The sequence below is a fragment of the Lycium ferocissimum genome, chromosome 9 (genome assembly GCF_029784015.1).
Source record: "Lycium ferocissimum isolate CSIRO_LF1 chromosome 9, AGI_CSIRO_Lferr_CH_V1, whole genome shotgun sequence".
NCBI lineage: Eukaryota > Viridiplantae > Streptophyta > Magnoliopsida > Solanales > Solanaceae > Lycium > Lycium ferocissimum.
The window spans coordinates 38,513,068-38,536,720 of record NC_081350.1 but is presented as its reverse complement, the minus strand read 5'-3'; the positions used below and the strand labels follow the sequence as shown (position 1 = coordinate 38,536,720).

The 23,653-nt window shown below is 36.2% G+C and overlaps 3 protein-coding genes and 1 long non-coding RNA gene across 7 annotated transcripts; 2 read left to right on the top strand and 2 right to left on the bottom strand.

Annotated features, from left to right (window-relative positions):
* Positions 1–1,271: 1,271 nt before the first annotated feature.
* LOC132030645 (uncharacterized) lies at positions 1,272–9,442 on the bottom strand. Of its 2 annotated transcripts, XM_059420356.1 has the most exons (6): positions 9,111–9,441; positions 8,006–9,007; positions 5,780–6,899; positions 2,723–4,109; positions 2,557–2,640; positions 1,272–2,003 (listed from the first exon to the last, which is right to left on the bottom strand). In XM_059420356.1, exons 2-6 carry the CDS (start codon positions 8,640–8,642, stop codon positions 1,377–1,379), a joined length of 3,855 nt encoding a protein of 1,284 aa, XP_059276339.1. In that variant the 5' UTR covers positions 8,643–9,007; positions 9,111–9,441; the 3' UTR covers positions 1,272–1,376. The 2 variants fall into 2 exon arrangements, with proteins under 2 accessions (XP_059276339.1, XP_059276340.1); XM_059420357.1 differs by having other exon boundaries at positions 8,021–9,442.
* Positions 9,443–12,689: 3,247 nt separating this feature from the next.
* On the top strand, positions 12,690–13,691 carry LOC132030641 (NAD(P)H-quinone oxidoreductase subunit S, chloroplastic). Its single transcript, XM_059420352.1, has one exon. It carries the CDS (start codon positions 12,837–12,839, stop codon positions 13,560–13,562), a length of 726 nt encoding a protein of 241 aa, XP_059276335.1. The 5' UTR covers positions 12,690–12,836; the 3' UTR covers positions 13,563–13,691.
* Positions 13,692–14,342: 651 nt separating this feature from the next.
* LOC132030642 (uncharacterized) lies at positions 14,343–23,359 on the bottom strand. Of its 3 annotated transcripts, none has more exons than XM_059420355.1 (4): positions 23,341–23,359; positions 18,206–18,248; positions 15,975–16,135; positions 14,343–14,572 (listed from the first exon to the last, which is right to left on the bottom strand). In XM_059420355.1, exons 1-4 carry the CDS (start codon positions 23,350–23,352, stop codon positions 14,555–14,557), a joined length of 234 nt encoding a protein of 77 aa, XP_059276338.1. In that variant the 5' UTR covers positions 23,353–23,359; the 3' UTR covers positions 14,343–14,554. The 3 variants fall into 3 exon arrangements, with proteins under 3 accessions (XP_059276338.1, XP_059276336.1, XP_059276337.1); XM_059420353.1 differs by lacking the exon at positions 23,341–23,359 and adding an exon at positions 19,455–19,575 and having other exon boundaries at positions 18,206–18,343; XM_059420354.1 differs by lacking the exon at positions 23,341–23,359 and adding an exon at positions 19,050–19,204 and having other exon boundaries at positions 18,206–18,314.
* Positions 14,561–15,011, top strand: LOC132030644 (uncharacterized). Its single transcript, XR_009408071.1, has 2 exons — positions 14,561–14,695; positions 14,857–15,011. It is a non-coding gene; the product is annotated as an uncharacterized LOC132030644 (long non-coding RNA).
* Positions 23,360–23,653: the final 294 nt, after the last annotated feature.

Here is a 23,653-nt window from a genome sequence, read left to right as displayed (position 1 = left end):
AGAAAATCATGAAATTTCATGAATAATACCCTTTTAAGATCGTAATAATCAAATAGAAGATTACCGCACAAATAATTTAGAACTCAGAAATGACCATGACAAGGACGTATTTTCGACACAACTTAAAGAGGAATACAAGTGGAGCTATTACGCCTACACGCACGGTTTCCAGAACCAATTTTTTTTTTAACTGATAACTGTAAAAAAAAAAAAAAAAAAAAGTTTTATTAAGCAAGTTACCGAGAGTACCCAGAAAACAAGCACATTCGATCACAAATGAAGAACCAAATATAAAATAATAGGATCAATCGATCTTGTAGTCATTTACAAATTTATTTTTAGTTTTATTGTCTTTTTAACAAGAGATCTGAGAATATAACCTACAAAAAACTCTTCGCGGATAGACTTTTTTTCTCATTCAAATTGTAAAATGTAACACTCACCCACTTTCCTCAAAATAATGTTGGTTGAAAAAACAAGTTTTATACACACTATTTTAGCTTTCTGATTTTGTTCGCAGTTAGAAACCATTGTAATGAAAAGTGCTCCCAATGTCCCAATTTATGTCACCTTTCTATATTTAGAAATAATTTAACTTTATGAGATGATTTACAGTCACACATTTATATAAGGCTTGTTTTGAAACACACATTTCAAAAATCTTCCTTTCTTAAATTCCGTGTCAAGTCAAATGGTGTCACATAAATTGGAACGGAGGGAGTATATAAAATAGCGAATGGTGGTAAAACCCAAGACATTCATTCTACAGTATCATTGGATTTTTTTTTAAAGAAGGGCATGGATGACAACATCTAAAAGCATGAGTGGAGCAAAAAGAAAGTTGAATAGCAAATGCAAGTACCACGATATGCAACAAGGAGAATACAGTAAGGCAGAGACGCATGCAAATTAGAAAAAAGATTGGAAAAAGAAAGGAAAAGGACTGCAAGGAAAAAGAACGAAAAAAAAGGGGACAAAATACACCACAGACAAAACAGAAGAGAGCCAGAAACATCATATGAGATTAAAAAGACGGACGTTCATACCAGAAATCAGCCCAGGGCGTGCTGAGATAGACGTCCAAATCCTTGCTCGACCTAAAAGCACTACAGAGAGAATCGCATGCACCAACATTCCAAATTCCAAATAGAATACGAAAACTAAATTAGAAAAATAGATAAGAAACTGAAATCCCACAACCCATTTGTAGGAGAGTAAGGGATTGGCATTGCTTTCTGGGAACAGAAAAACAAGAACGAAAAGCAAGAGCATAAAGAAAACTCAAAAGTTTTATTGATTAGCTAAGGAGCAGCAAGCAGACAAAACAGATGATGGATTATAAGCGGCATTTCAAAAACGCAGAAAAATAAATTGTCTCAATGTGTACTTTCAGGAGAATGATGTATCCGACTTAAATTTACTGACCCAGACTCAATTGACTCTGGCATCACAGCCTCAAATACCTCAGAAGACACATCAAGGTGTGGCACAGTACCACATTTAGCATCAACAAACTTCTCTTCCTCTTTGACATCATCAAGAATGGAAACGTCGGACATCATCAAATCTTTAGACGCCAAAGGTGCAAGAGCATCAGATTGGCCCCCCTCCTCTTCCAGAGACAAGGAGTTTTCCGCAACTTTACTTTCCTGAACCACATCCAGAACTGTATCACCTTCCATGCCAGCTCCTTCATACATGGAGGTAGGGAGATCTGATTTCTCAGTCGGGTCCAAACCCATTGGCTCACACAGCTCGTCAAGTGTGGTTTGTGGAAGCCCTACAACTTCCTCAGAACTAACAGGGAGATCAACCCCCTTATCACCATCTTCTTCCATCACATCATCCACCTGAGCGGACTCCTCAACTTTAGCATATTCTGAACTTGAATCCTCTAATTTAGGTGCTGGATAGGACTCGCCTAGCTGACCAGAAAATGAAAAATTCCCGCCGTTTATGAGTTTAATTTCTTCTCTCCTCTTCTTGTAAAGGGAAATGGCTTTCTGCAATAGGGTCCCATGGGGTAAGAGAAATTAGAACGCACAGATTTATGCGTACAAGGATAAACTGGTTCACTTTAAAATTGAGCAACTAGATTGGGTAAGTAACCCATGAAAAAAAAAAAAATCCTGTCTCATCTCACAAGATGAAAATCAAACACAACTCCTATCCCCCATTTTCCCTTTTTTTTTTTTTTTTGGAGAAGGTAACATGTGCCCATTTTCCCCTTTTTTGAAAAAGAAAAAACTCCTTCTAGGGCAGATATCTTCTGCACATCAATGAAACAGAGACCAAGACCAAAGTATGATTGCTCTTCTCATTGCTTTTCTCCTAAAACAAAGGTGAAACAAGATATGTGCAGCCAATAATAGAAACAAGACATTACTGTAAGTAACCCCAACAAACATGCATTTCATGAGTCAAAGACACTAATCCTAGTTAACAGAAGCATAAGCAGCATAGCAACAGCAGACAAAATTGTTACAAACAAGTATGGTTGATCACGATATTTTACTTTCCAACTCGAAATGCTTGCATCTTGCACAAAGCACACACCTGAAAAACAGAATCAGCCACGGTACCCATGAGTGAAGCACTTGAAAATTTGCTGGGCAGCGTCACATTAGATTCTACAGCACCCTGCTAGAGGAAGAATGGATGTTATACTTCCAGTGATTAAAGTAATAAATAAGCAAAGAAACAATTTAGTTACCCGCTTTACCTCCAAGAACAAGATCTTAGAACCATCTACATCGGACGTCATGATCTGCTCAACACCCATTAAGCTAGTACATTGATCAAACAACTCGGGCTCTGTAAGATCTGCCGATATATCAAGCTTTTTGAGGTAAACATTGCAAAGACGAGCTTCTTCTTTCTTGGATGGCTTCACTTCAATTGGTTGCTCCTCAGGATTAATTTTCGACTCTTCTAGAGCGCTCCTTGGAGGAACACTGCTAGACTGACTGATATCATTGCTTTCAGCGTCTTGATCTGTCAGCTTTTGCTCACTCTGAGCTTGCTGAGCCAACTGAGCAGCAAAGGAACTATCTGGACCCTGAACCTCCTTCTGTGAACCAGATGGCAAATCCACACTGGTGCCCCTTATTGGCCCTTTCCATACATCAGCACTTGTCTCCCAACTTCGACTATTGTTGGACAAAGTCCTAGTCTGGTCCCAGTCTGGCCTACCATAAAGGTGAGCTTCTTCACCAAAATTGTTAGCATCCCACCCATGCAATGGAGGACCGCATGAATCATCTAGTGGAGTTCGCCAACCCATCGGGCGTCCATGGCCAGAAAAGCGGTCTGCATCAGGCATATGATAAGGAACCCCAGGGTGATTCAAGTCCATTGAAGGTCTGACACCAAACATTGGCGGTCCAGGAAACTGCTGCATTGCGGGATGAAAACCAACAGGAGGTGGACCATGCTGGAAAGGCATAAAACCGTTTGCCAGAGGTGATGGCCAACTTGGAACCCCCTTCCAAGCATTTCCTTGCATTCTTCCAATAGTAGGATCATTAATTCTTCTGTGACGGTTGGTCGACTTCCCCCTGCTGTCATCCTCCAAAGAGCCAAACATTAATGGGCTGTCAACCCCAGACCTAAATGGGGGAGGGGGAGGTAAAGCAGACTTTGAACTGCCTGACAAGTGACTCCCTCTAATAAAAGGAGAAGACACAGAGACATTATCTCCATCCATTTGAGATAGTTCATCACCTGCAAATGCATCACCAGCAAATTCACGGTTTCCCCTACCTTCCTTTACTTCCCTGGAGCCACCACTTCTCTGTGTTGACTCCTCAACATCAATACTCCGGCGAACCTCTGATCTTGTCATGTGCCTTCGCTCATTGCTCGCTGAAGAAGGAGATCTATCCACCAACTGCAGGGGAGAACCGCGAACATCTGATTTAAGCCGTCGTTCAGCTGAGAACTCTCCAAGAAAGATGTCCTCCTTCTGAATCATTTTCTCTGTTGATCGAGATGAAGAAATTCTCTCAATTGCTCCACCAGAACCAGCATAATCTCGAGAGGTTCCACCATGTCGAATCCTTTCTTCATAAGGATAATCCCTGTACTTAGACTCTTCTTGTTTTGACAGCCTGGTTAGCAAAGGAGGGAAGCACAAACATATAACTGTCAGATTTTGTTAAAACTGATCAAGCGTATAGACAGACTGTTGGTAACAGGAAATTTATCAACATTAGGCATCACCAATTAAGCAGAACAACACCAGGTCCAGTAAGACAAAACTAGATCTCTCGCTTGGGATCAACAAGGTTTTATCAAGCAAAATTGTTAAATCCTCTGGTGTCACACACAAATCACCTATTAGATACTCATCAAGATCAAGGTTCCATAAGCAAAACAAAGCACCTCTAGAGCTGTTAGTGAAACATAGCAAAGAGAGTCAAGACATTGACTTAGCATCAAAATTGCACTAAAGCAAACAGTAACTATGTTCATGAGAAAGGTATGAACAATATCACCCCTGATAAAGAAACTATACAGAAGATCACCAATTCCAAGATTTTTTTTTTGGAAGGAATAATTCCAAGAAACTTTATTACAAGCCAAAAGAGCAGAATCCAAATAGAGTAATCTTTATTCTAACTAACTAATAAATTACTCGAATACAAAACGGTTTGAAGCCAAAAGTTGGAACAAAGACTACCAATACTAAAACCAAAAGTAGCAATCATAAGTAGTTGCACCATCTTCCTTCACCTATTTCACACCGATATACCTTTGAACAGTAGAAGGAAAAAGTTTCTGCAATGCACAGAAGGGAAAGGTTGGGTGCAAATTCACTAATCACTAAGGCATCATTTTCCAGTCAGCAACAAGAGTATCTCTGAACTACATCACAGGCCCATCAATCACAATAACCAGAGGAAATAATTCTAAAGTGATAGGAAAGCCAGCATACATCATCTATAAATGTAATTTATTAATTATTATACAAATCACAAAATCCACTGTTGAAAGAACCCAGAAAGACGCTATATCATAATCAAATTAACCTATACGGGAATAGCACTTATCATAACCCAGAAAATGTAGCTAGCTTCCCCAATCCACTGAAACTGTACAGATAATATATAAAGACATAGATTCATATCTGCTCAAAGAATAAACACGTAGCAGCACATTAAGTTATCACATGCCAAATTGAGATTTAGCATATCGTTCGCTGTGCTTACCACGTCACTGTGTTCAGTTTTAGCATATGTTCAGAAAATAACTTTCTACTTCTAATATTTGAGACTGGTGCAGTCTAAAGAGGCAATTAAGCATCCTCATCATTCCATCAACCAGTTAAAATTACCCTTAATGAAAACCTTTCCTGCCCAGTTTTTTCAGTAAAAGTGGTCTCTGGGACAGCTCACACACGTTGACCAATCTACAATGCAGCCTGCTACAACCCAGAAGAGCAGGTGCTGGATAACAAGGAACTCAAAATGAAAGTTGTCGCTGCAATCAGAACCTGGGATCTATGGGTTTTTCTCCTACACCTCATCATCTTAGCTAACCTGTGGGGGACGATACAAATCGTAGTAGCTACTACTAAAAAGTCAGACAAGCACACAAACATTGGCATAAAAGCGGTTCAAGCCCTATAAGGTTAAAACAAGTATGGAATACTAAGAAGTTGGAGCATGATTATTTAAGAAATCAAGATCATTCAAGTAATCAAATAGATGATTTTAGTTCTTGCTGTTGAATTACATCCACATTTTTGAGAGTAGAAAGAAAACTGGTAACTACTTGCCTGTAACTATCCCTTGTAGTATGAGGTCCAGCACTAGGTGAAGTCTTCCACCTGCTTTTTTTGGGAGTATGTTCTACATCAACATTCCTCGAGGTAGACCTTCCACGATCACTGACAGACTCTACTCTAGAACTGCTTATGGATCTCTTCTCTGCTTCAGATCGCTGCTCTTTAGTACTCCTTGATCTTATATCCCCAAGGTCCTCTTTATCATGAGTTCTCCTTCTCCCTGTCTCATCTTTATACCTTGCACGATCATAACCAGGGTTCCCATCGTGCATACTTGACTTCCTCAAATGCAAATCAGAAGCATGACCCTCATCCCTAGAACGCTTCACATCAGACCGGTCACCTGAATGGTCTCTCGGAGCACGTTCATCCCCATACTTGGCATCATTGAGTCTCCTCTTTTTATCACTTTCATCTGCTTCACTGCCATCTTTGCATCTTCCATGTCTTTCGAAATCTTCCCGGTGCTTCTCATCCTTGCGCCTTTTATCTCTTTCACTGTCTTCTCTATATTTGATGTCCCTCTGCCTATCATCCCTTTCACCATCTTCATGATATCTCTCTTCATCATGACGACCATCTTTCTCCCCAAACTCTCGATACTTATCATCCCCATGCCTGTTATCACTGTCACCATCTTCACGATATTTGTCATCCCTACGACGACTATCTCTTTCATCATCTTCTCGATACCTATCATCCCTTCGCCTATTATCCCTCTCACCATCATCACGGTATTTGTCATCCCGGCGTCTGCTATCTCTGTCGACATCTTCCAGGTACTTGTCATCTCTACGTCTACTATCTCTATCACTATCTTCCCGATATTTATCATCACGTCGTTTTCTGTCCTTGTCAACATCCTCACGGTACCTATCATCCTTGTGCCTGTCATCTTTATCACCATCTTCCTTGTACTCTTTATGCTTTTCATGTCGCTGTTTTTCATCTTTAGTACGTTCAGACCTCGAAGATAACCGTCTGTCATCGCTCTCATTTATATCATCTTCATATTTATCTCGATCACCAGGGACTTCTCTTCTTTTCCGTGCCCTTTTCTCAGCTTCCTTGTCCAAGTCAAGGTTCGGAACCTCATTTGGGATAGACCACTCTGTAAAGGTCAAATAAAAATTAAAAGATAAAGAAGGTTAAACACCTAGTAATTTCTCCATTATGGAAAAGGAAAAAAAAACTAACCAACATAGTACAATTAGAGCAATGCACAATAGAAACAATAACACCAAAAAAGTAATCTGACAGCATAAAACTTAAATACTGGACAACCTCTGACACCAATCTTTACAGGTCTCCGACGTTACATGCAAACTTACACACTTAAGAAAAAAGGAATTTTGATGCAATAAACAGTTCATGCAAAGCAATTTCATTGGCTTGCAAAATTCAAAATTCAACGCCAAGTCAAAACCCACCATTCAGAGGAGAGAATAAAACAATCCATCTTCACCCTCTTTTCCACATCAAGTTACAAAAATACAATCTTCAATCATGGATGCATAGGAGAAATGCCACTAATATACACCTTTTCTTACATAAGAGAGACCAAATGAATGCAATAGGAACGTAACTACAGCCAGTTTCTCTCATAATTCACCCTCAGCAAAAAGATCACTCATGTCAGAAAATGATAGGGACCAATCTCCGTTTCTTTTGACCATGTCCTCCACATATACTAAACCAACGAGAGTGAAGGAAGGATCCTTTTTTTTTTCCTTATCGACATGAAGTACTCCTAGTTTAGAATTCAGAAAAGTCTCCCACTTGTGTCCCCTGCCCAATTAATGCAGAGAAGACTAATCTAAATTTGAACAAATTCACAAGGATCCTACTGTTCTTATACCAAATATCGAGCACCCCAAGAAAAAGCAAATTCAATGTGTGCATCTCACTGCACATTCCCTATGCAACAAAAACTAGATGGCTTGAACAAAAGAAGGTTACAGAACTCACTTTCCTGGAGTCTCATCGAACCATATATTGTCCCCATTCTTAATTTCAGCTATGTTAGTGCTTGAACATTTTATGATACCATTTATATTTTTCCATTAAATTATATATTGGGATATAACTATTAAAAAACAACTCGCTAAAAGCTACGACAATTTTTGCCAATCAACACTTCCTATAACCACATAATCCAAAGAAGAAGTCAAAGGGAACATTCCAATAACAAATACCCACTCAAATAAGTTACCTTACCAGCAGTTTCTCTACCTTTTTTATTCTGCTTTTCTTCACTAACATCACCTGATTGAGACCCTTGTTTCTTCACATTGTCCACATCATCGCGTTTACTCTCGTGACCCTTTCGCTCCTTTTCCTTCACCTCCTTGGAATCCTTCCCCCCTTCTTTTCGGGCAGAATCTTTTTCAGATTTCCTCTTTGAATCAACTCTTCCACTCTTACTACTCTCCTCTTTTTCCACCAATGAAGCAACACTACTACCTTCTTTCTTACTGCTTTTACTCTTGGAATCACTCGAACTCTTCATTTCCTTCCCTTTAGAACCCTTATCTCCATCAATTTTCAAACTTTCAGCCCCATTCCACCTATCACCACCACCACTACTCGCCTCCGCCTTCTCTTTCCGCCTTTTGGATGAAACATACTCCTCCGAGGCATCACCATTTCCATAGCCAGTTAGATCTTTACCGTCCTTACTATGTTTTCGCTTCTCACCACTAGAAGAATGAATTGAATCCTTAGAAACCCTAGCCAAACCATCCTCCTTACTACTCCTCTCCTTATCCTTCATTCTCACTTCCGAATCCGTATCCGAGTAATCCGGACTATGTTTACTCTGCTTATGCGATTTATGCTTTGAACTTCGAGGCATAACTGTAAAAATTATTCCAAAAACTAAACCTTTTTTTTTTTTAAAATGAAACCCTACAACTCTTACTTCTCCACCACAACAAAGCAGCAAATCATACAAATTCGACCAAAATCACTCGTTTCCACTGCAAAACCAATTCGAATCTCCCAGAAACTTCTAGAAACCCTAACTCTCTAATGTTTCCACCACAACAGAGCAGGAAAATCACTCGTTGGCACTGCAAAGCCAATTCGAATCTTCTAGAAACCCTAACTCCTTTGCAGTTCCAAAAATAGCAAAAAATTTACACATTCATTTCATTCACGCGCCGCTTCTATTTAACCAATTCAAATCTATCAAGCAAGCGCCGGTATACTCGCCGGAAACTTAAGAAACCCTAACTCCTTTGCAGTTTCAAAAATAACAACAAAAATTACGCAAATTCCATTATATAACCGATTCGAATCTGACAAGTTCACGCCGGTATACTCGCCGGAAACTTCTAGAAACCCTAACTTCCTTTGCAGTTCCAGAAAAAACCACACAAAATCACACAGATTTCATTAAAACCGATTCGAATCTGACCGTTAAACTCGCCGGAAATCTGAGAAACTTGGAGAAACTTTTTGACCTTATTCTTCTTCAAATCGGTTCGATACAATACAACATATAGTGTAACAAATAGTGTACAGTAACACGTATATATATAGATATATATACGTATAGAAAATACAGAATCTAGAGAGAGAAATTATATTGAGAGAGAAGATCGGAGGCGATGTGGGTTTGTTGTTGGCTGCTAAAATTGAAATGTGGGATTCGAATTGGGGTATTGCAGATAATACCATGTTATGACGGAAATACCCTTGATGATTGTTTATATTTACCATTGAGTTAGGGCTGACACGTACTGCCGTACTTGTCTATGACTATGAGTAGTAAAAGGGGCATTTTATACTAAAATTCCAAGTATATTTTTACTACTAAAATGAGATATTTTTATTTTTGCCTAAATAAAATAACATATAACTTTTGCCTAATTTATGTGTATACAATGCAAAGTTTAATACTATTAATTAAACCTTATACATTACTTATGCTTAAAAAATTAATTTTTATATGATTAATCAAATGGATACTTTTATAAACGAATTACTATAATAACATAACCAGTGTAATCTTACATATAAACGAATTATTATATCGAAATTATTTTTGTATATGCGACCAACCAAACAATACCTTAAGAAAATTTAATTATTATCTGGATTATAATTCATGATTAAAATAACGTAATGTAAACAAGTTGAATAAGATAGGGTTCTAAATAGCGGTATGGTAGATACCGATTACCATATCAAAACTGATATTTTTTATACCGCGGTTTCGGTATTATGGTATTTGGTACGGTACTTAGAATGCATTTTAAAAAAGTTTGGCATTCGTTACGGTATTCGATATTCATAAAGAAAATACCGAAATATCGAATACCATACCGAATTGTAGTTACATATGCAATCCATATATCTTAGTGTTATAATACTAACAAATATATAAACTAGTATTATTAGAAAACTAATGGTTTAAACTTTGGAACTTTGTCAATTCTATCTTGATTTAAATGTCTTTTTTGTGTAATTGATTTACGAAGGGGATTGCTTGTACTTTCTTTTGAATATTTTTGCATGTGTAAGGTGTTAGTACAATATAATTGAGACGTGTTTTTGAGTAGCCGAAGTCATAATTCTCTACGATATAAGTATATGTTGAAGTTGAACAAACTATGATACCGATTTACCGTACCGTAAAATACCGAAACCGAACTTAAAAATACCGAACCATACCGAATTAATTTGGTATGGTAATGGTATAGTATTTTTAGAAACCAAAAACCGAAATTACCATACCGAACTTTCAAATACCGTACCATGCCCACCCCTGGTTCTAAAGTAGCGAGCTCAAGTTCAACTGAGTTTTTAGGAGTATAGTCAGTTGTATTTGTAAATTTAGTCGATATCAAACTAGTTAGACTAGATTTTTTCTAGTTTTCTCCGTTAGTGACTTAAGTAATGGTCGGCCTTATAAAGCTTAGCTTGTAAGCCACACTTCCGTCTCTCCTTCACCTATTAAGTGGAAAATAGTAATCGACATTAAGCGCCTTGCGTCAAGTTTGGAAGATCAAATGTTGCTTTAAGAGTCATTAACGATTGAATTTAACATCATAAGAAGTTAGTAAAACTAACTATAAAGACAAACTTATCACCAACGGTCGTTAACCACATTAAAATTAAAATATCATATATAAGGTCACAGTACTGTTCAATTTATGACATAGGTTATTCACACGAGCAAACTAAGATTTGAAGTGTATGGATTTCCACAACGATTTCAAATTAATATATAATTAAAAAAAATTGATGGAGAGAGAGAGAAAGTCTGGACAAAAATAATAAAATCATGTGAACCCGTAACTGAAATGGTAGATTCGCCCCTGATTATCCATGTATTACTTTTTCAAACGAATTAACGTATAAGTAAATATTTAGCAAATATGATTTATTGCTTTCTGGTTTTTATTTTATTGTATGAGGACTTTGGTATATCCGATGCTAAAAGTACCATCTACTATATGATTAATAAGAGCTAATTATGTTCATTTACCAAGATTAATAGAGCCAAAAATCAAAATGTAAAAAAATTATGGTATAACAACAAATAGTACTTGTTTTGAATAGGTTGGAATCCGATAAACTAGTAAATTTTTACGAGTTACATACCTGGATTATTCATTGATGTTTCTCGACGATGTCGGCGGCCCCACATCTACAAACAAACATTCAATTTCATTATCAAGAAGGTTTTGGGTTTACTAAGAAGATACAATGATTTGGTTCAATGCTATCTTTTAACAATCAACAACAACAACAACATATATACTGAGTATATTCTCACAAGTGATTTGAGGATGATGGGATGTACACAAACCTTACCTCTACTCTAGTGGAGAGATGAGTAAGAAATTGAAGAAGAATAAATAAGAAAGGAAACTCTAAAAAATTTCAAACGGAGAAATAACGAAGAAATGAAGAAGAAAGGTAAGAAAATAAAGAACAAGTCAAGAATATAAAGGAAATGAAATAAAGGTTTTTGTTAAAAAAATGGTAAGCTCATGTAGCAGGTAGATTTTTTTTTTTTTTTTTAAAAAAAATTTTGCACGCTCCTTTTGTTGATTTATTTCAAATATTTGACTAGCTAAGCAACCGGGCAACTGAAAAGGGAGGGGGAGGGGAGGAGAATTTTTTTAATACATAGGGGGTTATTGAGCCCGTTTGGATTGGCTTATAAGTTGCTTTATAGTTTGTTTTTTTTTTTAGTGTTTGGTGGCCACAAAGTCATTTTGTCTTAAAATAAGGCTCAAAAAATAATTAGTCGATTTGACTTAGTTTATCTAAAGCGAACATAAGTGAAAACGAACTTATAAGCCAAAAAAAATAAGTTAGACTACCCCAACTTATTTTTTTTAGCTTATAGTACTATGACAATATATAGGCATAAGCCCATCCAAACAGCCTCATTGTTTAGGGAAGTAATGCGAACACCCGAAAATTTAGGTAGATAACTTGCAAAGTGTGATAATTTAGGGATGTCACCTTATTCGTCGCAATTCTTGCTATTGATAAGATTTTGAGTTTTAAATTTCAAATAAAGAAAGTTATTGATAAATTATTTATACATATTAATTGGTTCTTGTAACACAAATACATGGCCTGCGTAAAGTTATTGAGTTCTATCAAACCAGTAATAGACATGCTAATTCCATCCCTGTTTGGTACCCCACAAATCTGACTAATTCAGATTTGCATCCCATAAGATTCATTAAATTGAAAACGCTTCCTATTAGAATTAGTAAATTTTGTGTTTGATCATGATACATATACAACTAAGTGAAGACCACTAGATGTCCAAAGAAAGAAAAACAAAAGAAATTGAGTAAAGGATAAAAAGATAATGTACTACTAATCCAAACAGCTCTTACATATGTACACAGTAACACTGAACCCGTGTCTGTCATTTGTCAATTGAAGATATCAAAACACAACTAGATTCGTGGACAGAATTAAAAAGGACAAATTGCACTCTCCCATTTCTACAAAACACTTCTCATCTGATCTCCTCCTTCTTCCCAAATCCAAATTCTTGAGAAGAAAAAGAGACATGGCTGCTTCTTCTTCCTTTCAACTCTCAAGCCTTCAAATTCAAACCCCACCTCTTAAAAAATCAAACTTTCTTGGACAGTCTCACAACCTTAACCTCAATAATATTCATGCCAAATCAACTTTGAAACAAACTTCAACCTCAGTTACAGCCAAATTCAATCTTTATGAGATTCTTGGAGGTAGAGGTCTATGTAATGGAGAAGAAGGTATAGAAAAAGAGCTAAACAAGTCGGTTTCGGAAGAACCATCATCAGCAGCAGCACCACCACCAGCTAGTGATGATAATCAAGAAAACAGCGAAACCGGGGAGTTCCCAGTAGATGGATTTGAGAAAGAAATGATGGGGTTTACAGGCGGATTTCCGGGAGGTGAAAAGGGTTTACAGAAATTCATAGAGAAAAATCCACCACCTCCCAAGAAAACAGAATCATCAAGTATGGTTTTTTCTGGTTTTAATCAGAGACCAAAGCCACCTGAATTGCCACTTTTGTTACCTGGGATGATTGCTATTGTCAAGAATACTAATAATCCATATTATATGTATTGTGGGATTGTGCAGAGGATCACTGATGGCAAAGCTGCTGTTCTATTTGAAGGTGGGAATTGGGATAGGTTGATTTCTTTCAGGCTTGAAGAACTCGAACGAAGAGAGAAAGGCCCACCAATGGTGAGTCCTAGGTCTGTCATACTTGAAAACATGGTAGAAAAGAACTCTGAAGCTTGAATTTGCTTCACTCTTATTGAGTAGATTGTTTGTTCTTTTGTGTCTTTTGGGTTGTTGTACATACAAGATGTGTAAGTTTTGTAATGGCAATGGCATAATAAGGAAAGGCAGAATGCTTTTGTGCAGGAAGAGCCTGTTTCCAAATGAGAAGTTCAAAACTCTTAGCAATGATAATTCGATAGAACTCTTAACTGAAACAACGAAAAAAATAACATTCAGGTAAAAAGATTTCCACGTGCTTGGCCCATTTAAAAAAAGATTCAGGTCAGCACGTGAAGGGAGTGTTGAGAATATAATTAAGCACTTTCTCTAACAGCTTAAGGTTTTAGATGAGATGGTCATCACACACTTCAACCAGATTCTGGGCAGAGGGGCGGGCTCAGTTTTGAACCATGTAGAAAATGTACAGTAAAATATATTTTCAATAGGATGTCACAAGATCTAGTTTCCTTCAAGTAATGGATCCAAGCCAACTGAAAAAATCTTCTGATCATTCCGATTCCATTAGTAATGAGGATTCGAAATATCACGCATTGATCAAACAAAGAGAGACCCAACAACGAAAAGGAAGCCCAGCAGAAGTAACAACATACACTACCTAAATAACACAGGACTTAACAGTATGATCAAACAATTCTTACTTTCACATATGGTGGATTTTTAGACTCCAATTTGACAACAGATCAATGTCGATGTAGACAAGTCCAATAATGCTATATAGCCTGAGAGAGAGTATATAATTGGTGCAAACTGCAAGATCTTGACAAATTCTCAAACAGATGACCAGAATTTTATCTTGCATAGTCTGCAAATGTTTACATTGTGTATCAAAGGGTTCAATAATGCTTTACAATAGAATGAGGTAGTAAGCCAATTGCATTAACCTCCCAGGTCTAACAATCATTAATCAAAAACATCATTTGCAAAAGAAATCGCCCAAATGTAAGCCAGGCGTCAAAACTATGTCCTCTGTCTACAAATCTTCGCCTCAATTAGTTGCAGCCGCCCAACTGTCAAAATGGAAAAATAGTATAAGAGCAGTTGTTGGGAGATCAGCATAGAACTATCTCTTGAACAAAATCGTTTGGCTTGAACTTATCAAACATGGCATGGTGAATCTTCAATATACCCAGGTAAAGATCTATATGCCTCTGTTTACATCTTACATGCAGCATGTTAAGTGATTGAAATGAATCTCACATAATTAACACAGTAAGGCACAGACATACTGATTGAGGTCCTCTACATTTATTTCACTGCTCTTACAATCACGGATTTTCTTTTGTTTTGACAGTAACCCAAATAAAGGGCAGCCAGGTGCACAAAGCACCTAGCGTTAGCAGGGTCCGGGGAAGGGCCGCACCCTAAGGGTTGTGATGTAGAAAGAGAAAATAGATAGCAAAAGCGAAAGATTGCGTTACTTCACCCAAAAAAAAAAAAAACACGAAAGATTGTGTTGCCAAACATGCATGGTCTTTCAAGCAAACCAAAGAACAGGTATGTGAAAATCTCAAATCTCAGAAACTCTTACCTATATCTACACTAATAACAACAACAACAACCCAGTGAAATCCCACAACCCAAGTGCAGGAAGAGTAGAGTGTCTGTCAGACCTTACTCCTACCAAGGTAGGACGGCTGTTTCCGAAAGACCCTCAGCTCAATAGAAAGCATAAAAATCTAAACTAATAAAAGTCTAAAAATGTTTTACTGTAGGTTTCCATTCACGCATAAAACAGCACCTGAACAGTAAGACAGCTAAAGCAAGAAATATAAGTAAGAAATGCAATGTTAACTAATGTAAAAAAAGAGGTTTCACTGAAAAGAAACTGTAAAAAGAATATGTTAGGATGATTAATATCTTTTCTAAACTCTTTAGAACTACTTCTAAATGGCTAGTACTATTTAAAGAAATATATCGGGCATTCCTTATAAAAAATAAAAGAATTATATTGGGGATTATCCATTTTCTCACAACATGTAACAAAATTAAAGAACAGAACTTGTAAAATTTGAGTTCACTTAGTATAAAACTGAAGAACACGACAACCTTAATGATTTATAATACTTTTAAAAAATTATTTATGATTTATAGGCGCTAGATTATCTTATCAAAAGATTCTTATATTCACTAAGCATTTCCCGAGTAAATGATGAGCTTTTTCAATTTCTATTACTACCATGTGAAGTGCAGATGCATGCAAACTAGCTAATACTGCCTCAATTTCAGTTTATGTGGTGTAGTTTGACTTGGCACAAATTTTATAAAAGAAAGAAAGACTTTTGGAACTTGTGGTGTTAAGCCACGCATGAGATTTTTGTGGCTATAAAAGCATGTCATTAAGGATAAAACTGAAGTTCAAAGTGTCACATAGAAATGGAACAAATAACAAAAGGAGTAGTTTATACACACCAAAATGGCCTCAATTTCCTCCTGAGACACCGGTGTTCTTTTAGGTTGGTCAGAAGCCTTCCCTGCAACAGGCATGCTAGATTGGGATCTTGAAAAGAATGTTCGAGGAACATCATCAGTTGTTGAAGTTTTCATTTGTTGTGAGTCCTGTTGCGTGGAACCTGCACAACAAGAAAATTCTGACTAAAGAATATGGAAAATCTACAAGCAGTCAATCACATTAAAAGCTAAGCGCAAGTAGTAAAGCATAGACTTTTTAATCCCTACCTTTTTTTCTGTTTAATGACTTGAAACATTCGGAAAGAAGATGTCCGAGCAAACACTCAGAAGTCAGAATTGGAAGGTCAAAGATTAGAAGCTATTGTTTTGCAGCTAGCTTTTCCATAGACTGAATCGGTGAATTCTGATAATCACATGTAAACTGTAAACTGGTAAATAGGGTAATTTAAGGTAGGAGACAAATTGTGAAATAAGAGTGCCCGACAATCTGAGATATTGTGGGAGTTTGAGACTCAGAGTTAACAATATTTAGTAGTACCTATCAACTAACTAAAATCAATCTCAAGTACCATATTTCGTCCACTGAAATTTAATATCTCAACTGGTCGTATGAACTATGAAGTGAAGAAAACTTACTAAAGTAGAAATGGATGATGAATAACTATTTAAATGAGATTTTCGAAAAGCAGCATAATATTAAATTGATTAAGCAAGAAAGAGCTTAACATGTTCTCATCATAGTTCAGCTAAGCAAACATAACAACTCAAAACTGCCACCATTTTGAATCGGACAATTTCAAGCTTTTCTAAATGCAGGCATTTAGCAAACCAAGAAAAGTAACAGGAAGATTTGGACCATGCCCCTCTCCCTATATAGAACCTTCGCATCAATATCTTCTTCACATAAACAGAGATTGATGTTGCACATAACACTTTAGTAAGATAAAACAACAACAAAAACTATTACTACTATCCCTCAAATAGGGGCCGACCCACCTATTGGGAAGGGGATTATACCACGCAAATAGGGTAAAGATTAGATTTTTTATATAGAGAGAATTGAATCACCTTGACATAAGAGAAACTTCTAATTAGTGGTAAATGGGGTTTAAAAAAAAAAAAAAACTTTTCACGAGATAGGGGGTAAGGTCTGCGTACACTCTACCGACTACTCTACCCAGACCTCGCTTGTGGGAATACACTGGGTATGTTGTTGTTGTTGTTGGGGTTAAAAACATACTTGAAATCATAGGTTCAAAACTCAATTTGTTTTTCTTATATTTTTTCTTAATCCTCTTGCCAGAGTTTCTGGCTCCTCCACTAGCCTCAAACCAGTGGCAGATCCAAAGCTTTATCTACGGATTCACAAGAACCCAGTAGCATTTCGCTCAACAACAACATACCCAGTGTAATCCCACAAGTGGGGTCTGGAGAGGGTAAGATGTACGTAGACCTTACCTCTACCTTTATGGGGTAGAGAGGCTGTTTCCGATAGACCCTCGGCTCAAAAGAAACGTAGTCAAATGCAGGAATGTAAGAGACAAAAAGACAGCAAAATATCAAGATACCAAACAAATGGAGCAACACATAGTAATACACACATAGGGATAATGATCTACGTGAACCAAAATAATACTACTAAGAAAAAAGAAGAAGAAGAAGAAGAAATGGAAAGGCTGGCGCCCCATCTCTCTCACACACAACGCGACAAAACTCAACTACCTACTAACCGTCTATCCTAATCCTCGACCTCCAAATCTTCTTATCCAAGGTCATGTCCTCGATCATCTGAACATTTTGCTCATGTTGTATATATGTATTACAAATATCTACTAATTATTTATAAATATTTGATTATGAACCCAGTTATCGTTGTAAATTAATTTGAGATTAATGTAGCAACCCATAAACTTCAAATCCCTATGCCTCGAACGCAAACTAATCGAAGTCGGCTATGTGAAGCCTCTATATCTATCCTGTTACATTTGGACCCATTTCATTCCAGTACTTTGTCTTTACAACAAACAATAAATTAGTGGTTCCATTTAGCTCAATCAATTTGGACCCGCTTCATTCCAAGACTCTATCTTTACAACAAATTAGTTATTTCTAACAGTCTATTTCAGCATAATAAACAAAAGAAGAATTAAAAAACAGCAGATTCAGAGAACCAGATCAAACAAGTCATGAAATACATCAATATTTCATACATAAAAGAAAATTAGGAATACCAGAAGAAGGTTTTGGGTGTCTCTGAGGAAATTTGATACGTGGAATTCTCTTCATCATATGTGCTGCCCCACCCATCGTTTCGTCTCCAAGAATTGTTTCTTACGGCAACTGCCAAAAAAAAGGTCTAAAAATTGGGTCTTAGTAAACAAACAAAACTTGAAGATCAATATGAGCAAATATTAACTTACGTAAACAAAATAAAGAAAATACATAGGGCAATTTGCAGGATTGTCCTTCGCGGGGGTGGTCTTTAATTTTTATCCCTCAAAGTAGTGGTCTTTAATTTTTGCCCTTGAAAGTAAATTATCTTGAGCGAATTTACGTACGCGGACGAGAATTTGCGTAAAAAAATTCTAATTGTCCGCCTAAGGCATTTTGCTAGATAGATTTGCAAAATTTTAAGGCAGAATTTTTTTTTTTACTGAGCTGGGGTTCAAACGCGAAACCTCGGGGTGTTAGACGAGGGGTAAAACTTAAAAACCACTAATTTGAAGGACAAAAATTAAAGACCACCCCAAATGAAGGGCAATCCGCACAAAAAAAAAAAGAAGAAATACATAGGTTGTCCTATACATGTCAAATGAGCGGTTTGGGTTGAATTTGAGCGGGTTTATTAATCCGCCTAAAATTTATTTGGGCTAAAATGCGGGTCATAACTCAACCAGCTCAATTAGTACTAAGTTTTAATTGCTTTATTTGTAAAAAGAGCACGTAATAAAATAGTAAAATGAGAAAATTTTAGGATTAATTTATAGGTGAGATAATATTTTAACTAGAATTTTGAGATGCCAAATATTTTGAGTAAATAAAGAAAATATTTGTTATTCTAATCATGGTTAGGACCTTGATTTGGGTAATTAGATCTCAACTTTTAATTCTTAACTTTGACATGTGTCTCTCGTCTAAGCAGGAACTTGGGGAAAATGGAGAGAAGAGAAATGGAAAGGAGCCGGATCCGACAATTTTGACTAAAAACACTAAATTCTGCCCGTCTATTTTAGTCTGAGTTTATAAAATAAGTCCAGCAGTCACAGTTATACTGCTGCTTAGTAAATTCCTCCAAAATAATATGTAAATCCATAAGGTTCTAAAAGCAACAGTTTTTACTACTATTAATTAGTAATCCTTTAAAACACCAATAGGAAAAGAACATTGGAAGCTATAAATAAAAGAGGAGTCAGAAAATTGTTCGAGAACATGAATCTGCAATAAATAGAAAATAGCAAAGAAAATTTACCTAAAACAAACTGAATAGGGCTGGAAAGTTTTCAACAAGTTTTTGGAAGAAGGTTTAATTGAAGTAGCCGCTCACCCAATCGTTTAAGTTAAAAATAGCCGTCAAATATATAATATATAATATATGTGTATTTCATGTATAATACATATGTATAACTGTGTATAAATATATAATCAGTATATAATCTATGTATACCAATTAGGAAAAACAACCGGCGAATCCTCCTGCTATATGTGTAAAATCACTTTTCGGAACCACAGTCCACAAATAGAGAGAACAGGGATTTGGGTCAGGCCCAAGAAGGTGGAAGGGTGATGGGCCGAGAGGATTATGTAAGGCTCATCTTTTAATAGGCTGATTTATGCAAATGTCCTTTTTTGAAGTCACTATTTAGATTTTGTCCAATAAAAATTGTGAAAACGTAGCACTTCCAGCTGACAAAATATTAGATTGTCGTCTAATGAATATATAATTTTAGATCAAATCTAACATTTTCTCATAAGGTTTTCAGCTTGGTCAAAAGAGATTTTTAATCTGTGATCTAAAAGGTCCATAAGTTGCAAGATAAATAAAAAGAAGGTCATTTATTAAACAGCTAGCCTGTTAGTTGTGTACAAGAAGCATATCAATAATAGATAACGGATTCTGTGTGTGCCCAACTGCCCATGATTAAATCGACGAAATTGCATGGTTTTCCCTTCAAATGGGCTGATCTTTAAATTTAATTTTTGTCCTTTAAAATTAAACTTATGCTTAATGGGGATAAGTTTTTTAAGGACGCACGCTATAACTTGTGAGATATCAGAATTTATGTCCCATGAAAAAATTATTTGTTATGAGGGATAAAAATTAAGGACCAACGCAAAATAGGGACGGAAGTGCAAATGACCCAAATAAATCTCTTATTTTAATTTTAATCTACATTTGAAAGTAGTCTAATTAATAATATTCTTGTATGCCGGTATACATTGATTTGGTGTAAACATCTGGTGCGGGTAAATTTTTATCCTTTATAATATTATGAGCGACAGCCCAAAAAAAAAAAAAAAAAAAGAAAGACAGAAAGAGAGACAACCCCCCTTCAAAAAAAAAAAAAAAAGGAAAAAAGAGAGAGAGGCAAAGAAAGAGAGAAACCCCCCTTCAAAAAAAAAAACAGAAAAGGAAAAAAGAGAGAGAGGCAGAAGAAGTTACGTTCTTATCGTTCTTTGTCGTGTTTCAAATATATTCCATGATTAATCAATTAAGTGTGACAAAATTGAAGAAATTTGTTTACTTGGTCGTAGAGAAAAGACCCTTCAATAAAAAAAGACCCTTGACAAGTTTTGAAGATTGAAATGATGTGATTGAAGCAAAATAATTAACCACAAATATTATTTTAATTACGGAAAAGGGCCAAATATACCCCTGTACTATCGGAAAAGGATCAAACATACCCTACGTTATACTTTGGATCCAAATATACTCCTAGCGTTATATTTTGAGCACAAATATACCTCTCCACCGTTAAAGTTGACCAAACCCAATTTTACCCACCCATCACCCCCCCCCCCCCCCGGCAATATCACCGGTGGAGTTCCTTCCGGTGACTGCTCCAGCGAAGATGCCGGAGCTAAAAGAGATACCTTAATTGCTAGTTTTTGGCCTTGTAAACATGATGTGTTTGACAGATGGTTGAATGAGAAGAAAAATGTACCTGGTCTTGATGAGTGCCACTGCATTTTTACATAATTAGATTTATCAAAAAAATTAGAAAGATTGAATCTTTTTGCAGATTTTCGAACACCCTTTTAAATTTTAGCCGTGAATCTTTAGAATTTTGAAGAAATTGAAGTCATATACAAGAAAGTTGAGACTTTGACATGTAAACTACCACCCAGTAAATTCAAGCTTGATTCTTGAAAAATTAAATTCATTAGAAAAGTTTGAAAGATCAAATCATTTTGCAGATTTTTGCATACCCTTTTGACTTGCGCATGCATATAAGAATTTAGAGAGCCCCCGTAGTCTTTAACGACTCTCATTTCCGACCAACCACCTTTTAACGCCATTCTCGTTTTTACTTTTTTTCACATAGTTAATCTTCAAAAGGTGTCTAATTTGGAATAGTAAACAAAATTAATTATTAATCACTGAACTATAATTAAACGTGTCAACTGACGAAACATTTTATGGTGCTATAATTTTTTATGAAACTAAAAGTGCAGCAGCTGGGATATCAAAATCCTTTTATGTTTTTCAGAGGTGCCATTGTGAAAGATGATATGGAAGGAGGTGGGTAAAATTGAGTTTGGTTAGTGAGGTGGCATGCCACATGGTATTTAATTCATTAAAATATTAATGTTAATGTGGGATTGAACTCCACCTTAGTCAACTTTAACGGTGAAGGGGTACATTTGTGTTCAAAGTATAACTGTAGGGATATATTTGAACCCATAGTATAATGAAGGGTATATTTGACCCTTTTCCGATAGTATAAGGGTATATTTGGCCCTTTTCCGTTTTAATTAAGACCCTTTTCAAGGATTACATATATCAAATATAAACACTTTTTGCTCAATTAATATAAAACACACTCCAGGGATGCGATTAGCCGAAGCATAATAACAGAGAGCAGAGAGAGAAGCCGTAAATAATTCAAGCTAGGAAGATCTATTTGTTTGTCCAGCTTATTCAGGACATGATCTTAGATAGGAGGTTATGGAAGAGACGAATTAGGGTAGAAGATTAGCAGGTAGTTGAGTGTTGTTCTACTTATCCTTTCATACTAATAGTCGTAACATTACTCTTGTAGTTGCTTAGTTTGTCCTTCAATTTCTGCTACTATCGTTGTTTCTTGTATTTCGATTATTGTATCAATTTGTTGTAGTTACGACTCCTTTTTTCCAGACAGCTTTTTCATGCTATTTATAGTATTTTGCCATGACTATTTATACTACTTTGAATTGCTTGTCCTTGTGCCGAGGGTCTAACGAAAACAATCTCTATACCTCTCAAGATTGGGATAATTAAGGTATGCGTACACTCTATCCTCCCTAGACCTTACTTTGTGGCATTTCATTGCATATGTTGTTGTTGTTGTTACATATCAATATAAAGCTTTAAGATAACGGTAATCTAAAACTTGATGTAATTAAACAAGAATAGCATTAATTAATATAAGGCCTAATATTTCAATATTTCTGAAGTTTATAAGTTATGAACTTGTCAATGAATTTATAGTTCATTTTAGTTATTGAGTTCACAATTAAATATTTTTACATAAGTAATGTTCTGTTTATCATAAAGAGATTCGTCGTTCCTGACCCTGCTCACCCTAATTGTTATTTGAACAAGTAAAAGTTATGTCTTGATCTGTGTGGGGATAACATTTTTCTTCTACATGTCCATTGAGTTTTGAAAAGTCCAAACATCTCAGAGATAGATACAGAGGTAGGATTTCTCGAACGAACCGTACTCCTTCATATACGTCAGAAGTCCATTGATGAGAAGGGGCTGGGGAAAGCTTGAAGCCAATTCCTACGGTAACGAATATGAACGTAATTGAAATTCATGGGGAATTATGCATTTGCGTATATTGATAAGACCGTATACTATTTCTTTGAAGCTCAATCTATCCCCGGGATGAACCATATAGCCAAGAGAAACCACGAATCAGAATAGAAGAGCTTGCCCCACCCATGAGTAAATATTTCATAGTAGCCTCATTAGACCGTACATCTTTCTTGAAATATCCAAATAATAAGCACGAGCATAAACTGAAGCATTTTGGGGTACAAAAATAGTTATTATATACAAATAATAAGGTAGTTACGTTCTTCCATTAACATGTTCATACATAAGAGAAAACTACCAATCAGAAGAAGGTTTTGGGTGTCATTGAAGAAATTTGATGCGTGGGATTCTCTTCATGATATGTGCTCCACATTGTTTCGTCTCGAATGACAGTTCCTTATCGCAACTGCAAAAGAAAGTCTAAAAATTGTGTCTTTGTGAACAAACAAATCCTGAAGAACAAAATAAGGAAAATGATGATAATGGTCCTTCATGTATGAGCTTTGGTTTCATTTGGTCTTAATGTACAAATATGATGGAAATGATCCTTAATATATTTTAAAAAATGATCAATTTAATCATAACCCACATTGTGGGATTTCACTAGGTATGTTATTGTTGTTATCGTTGATCAATTTAATCATAAGTCATAAAGTCA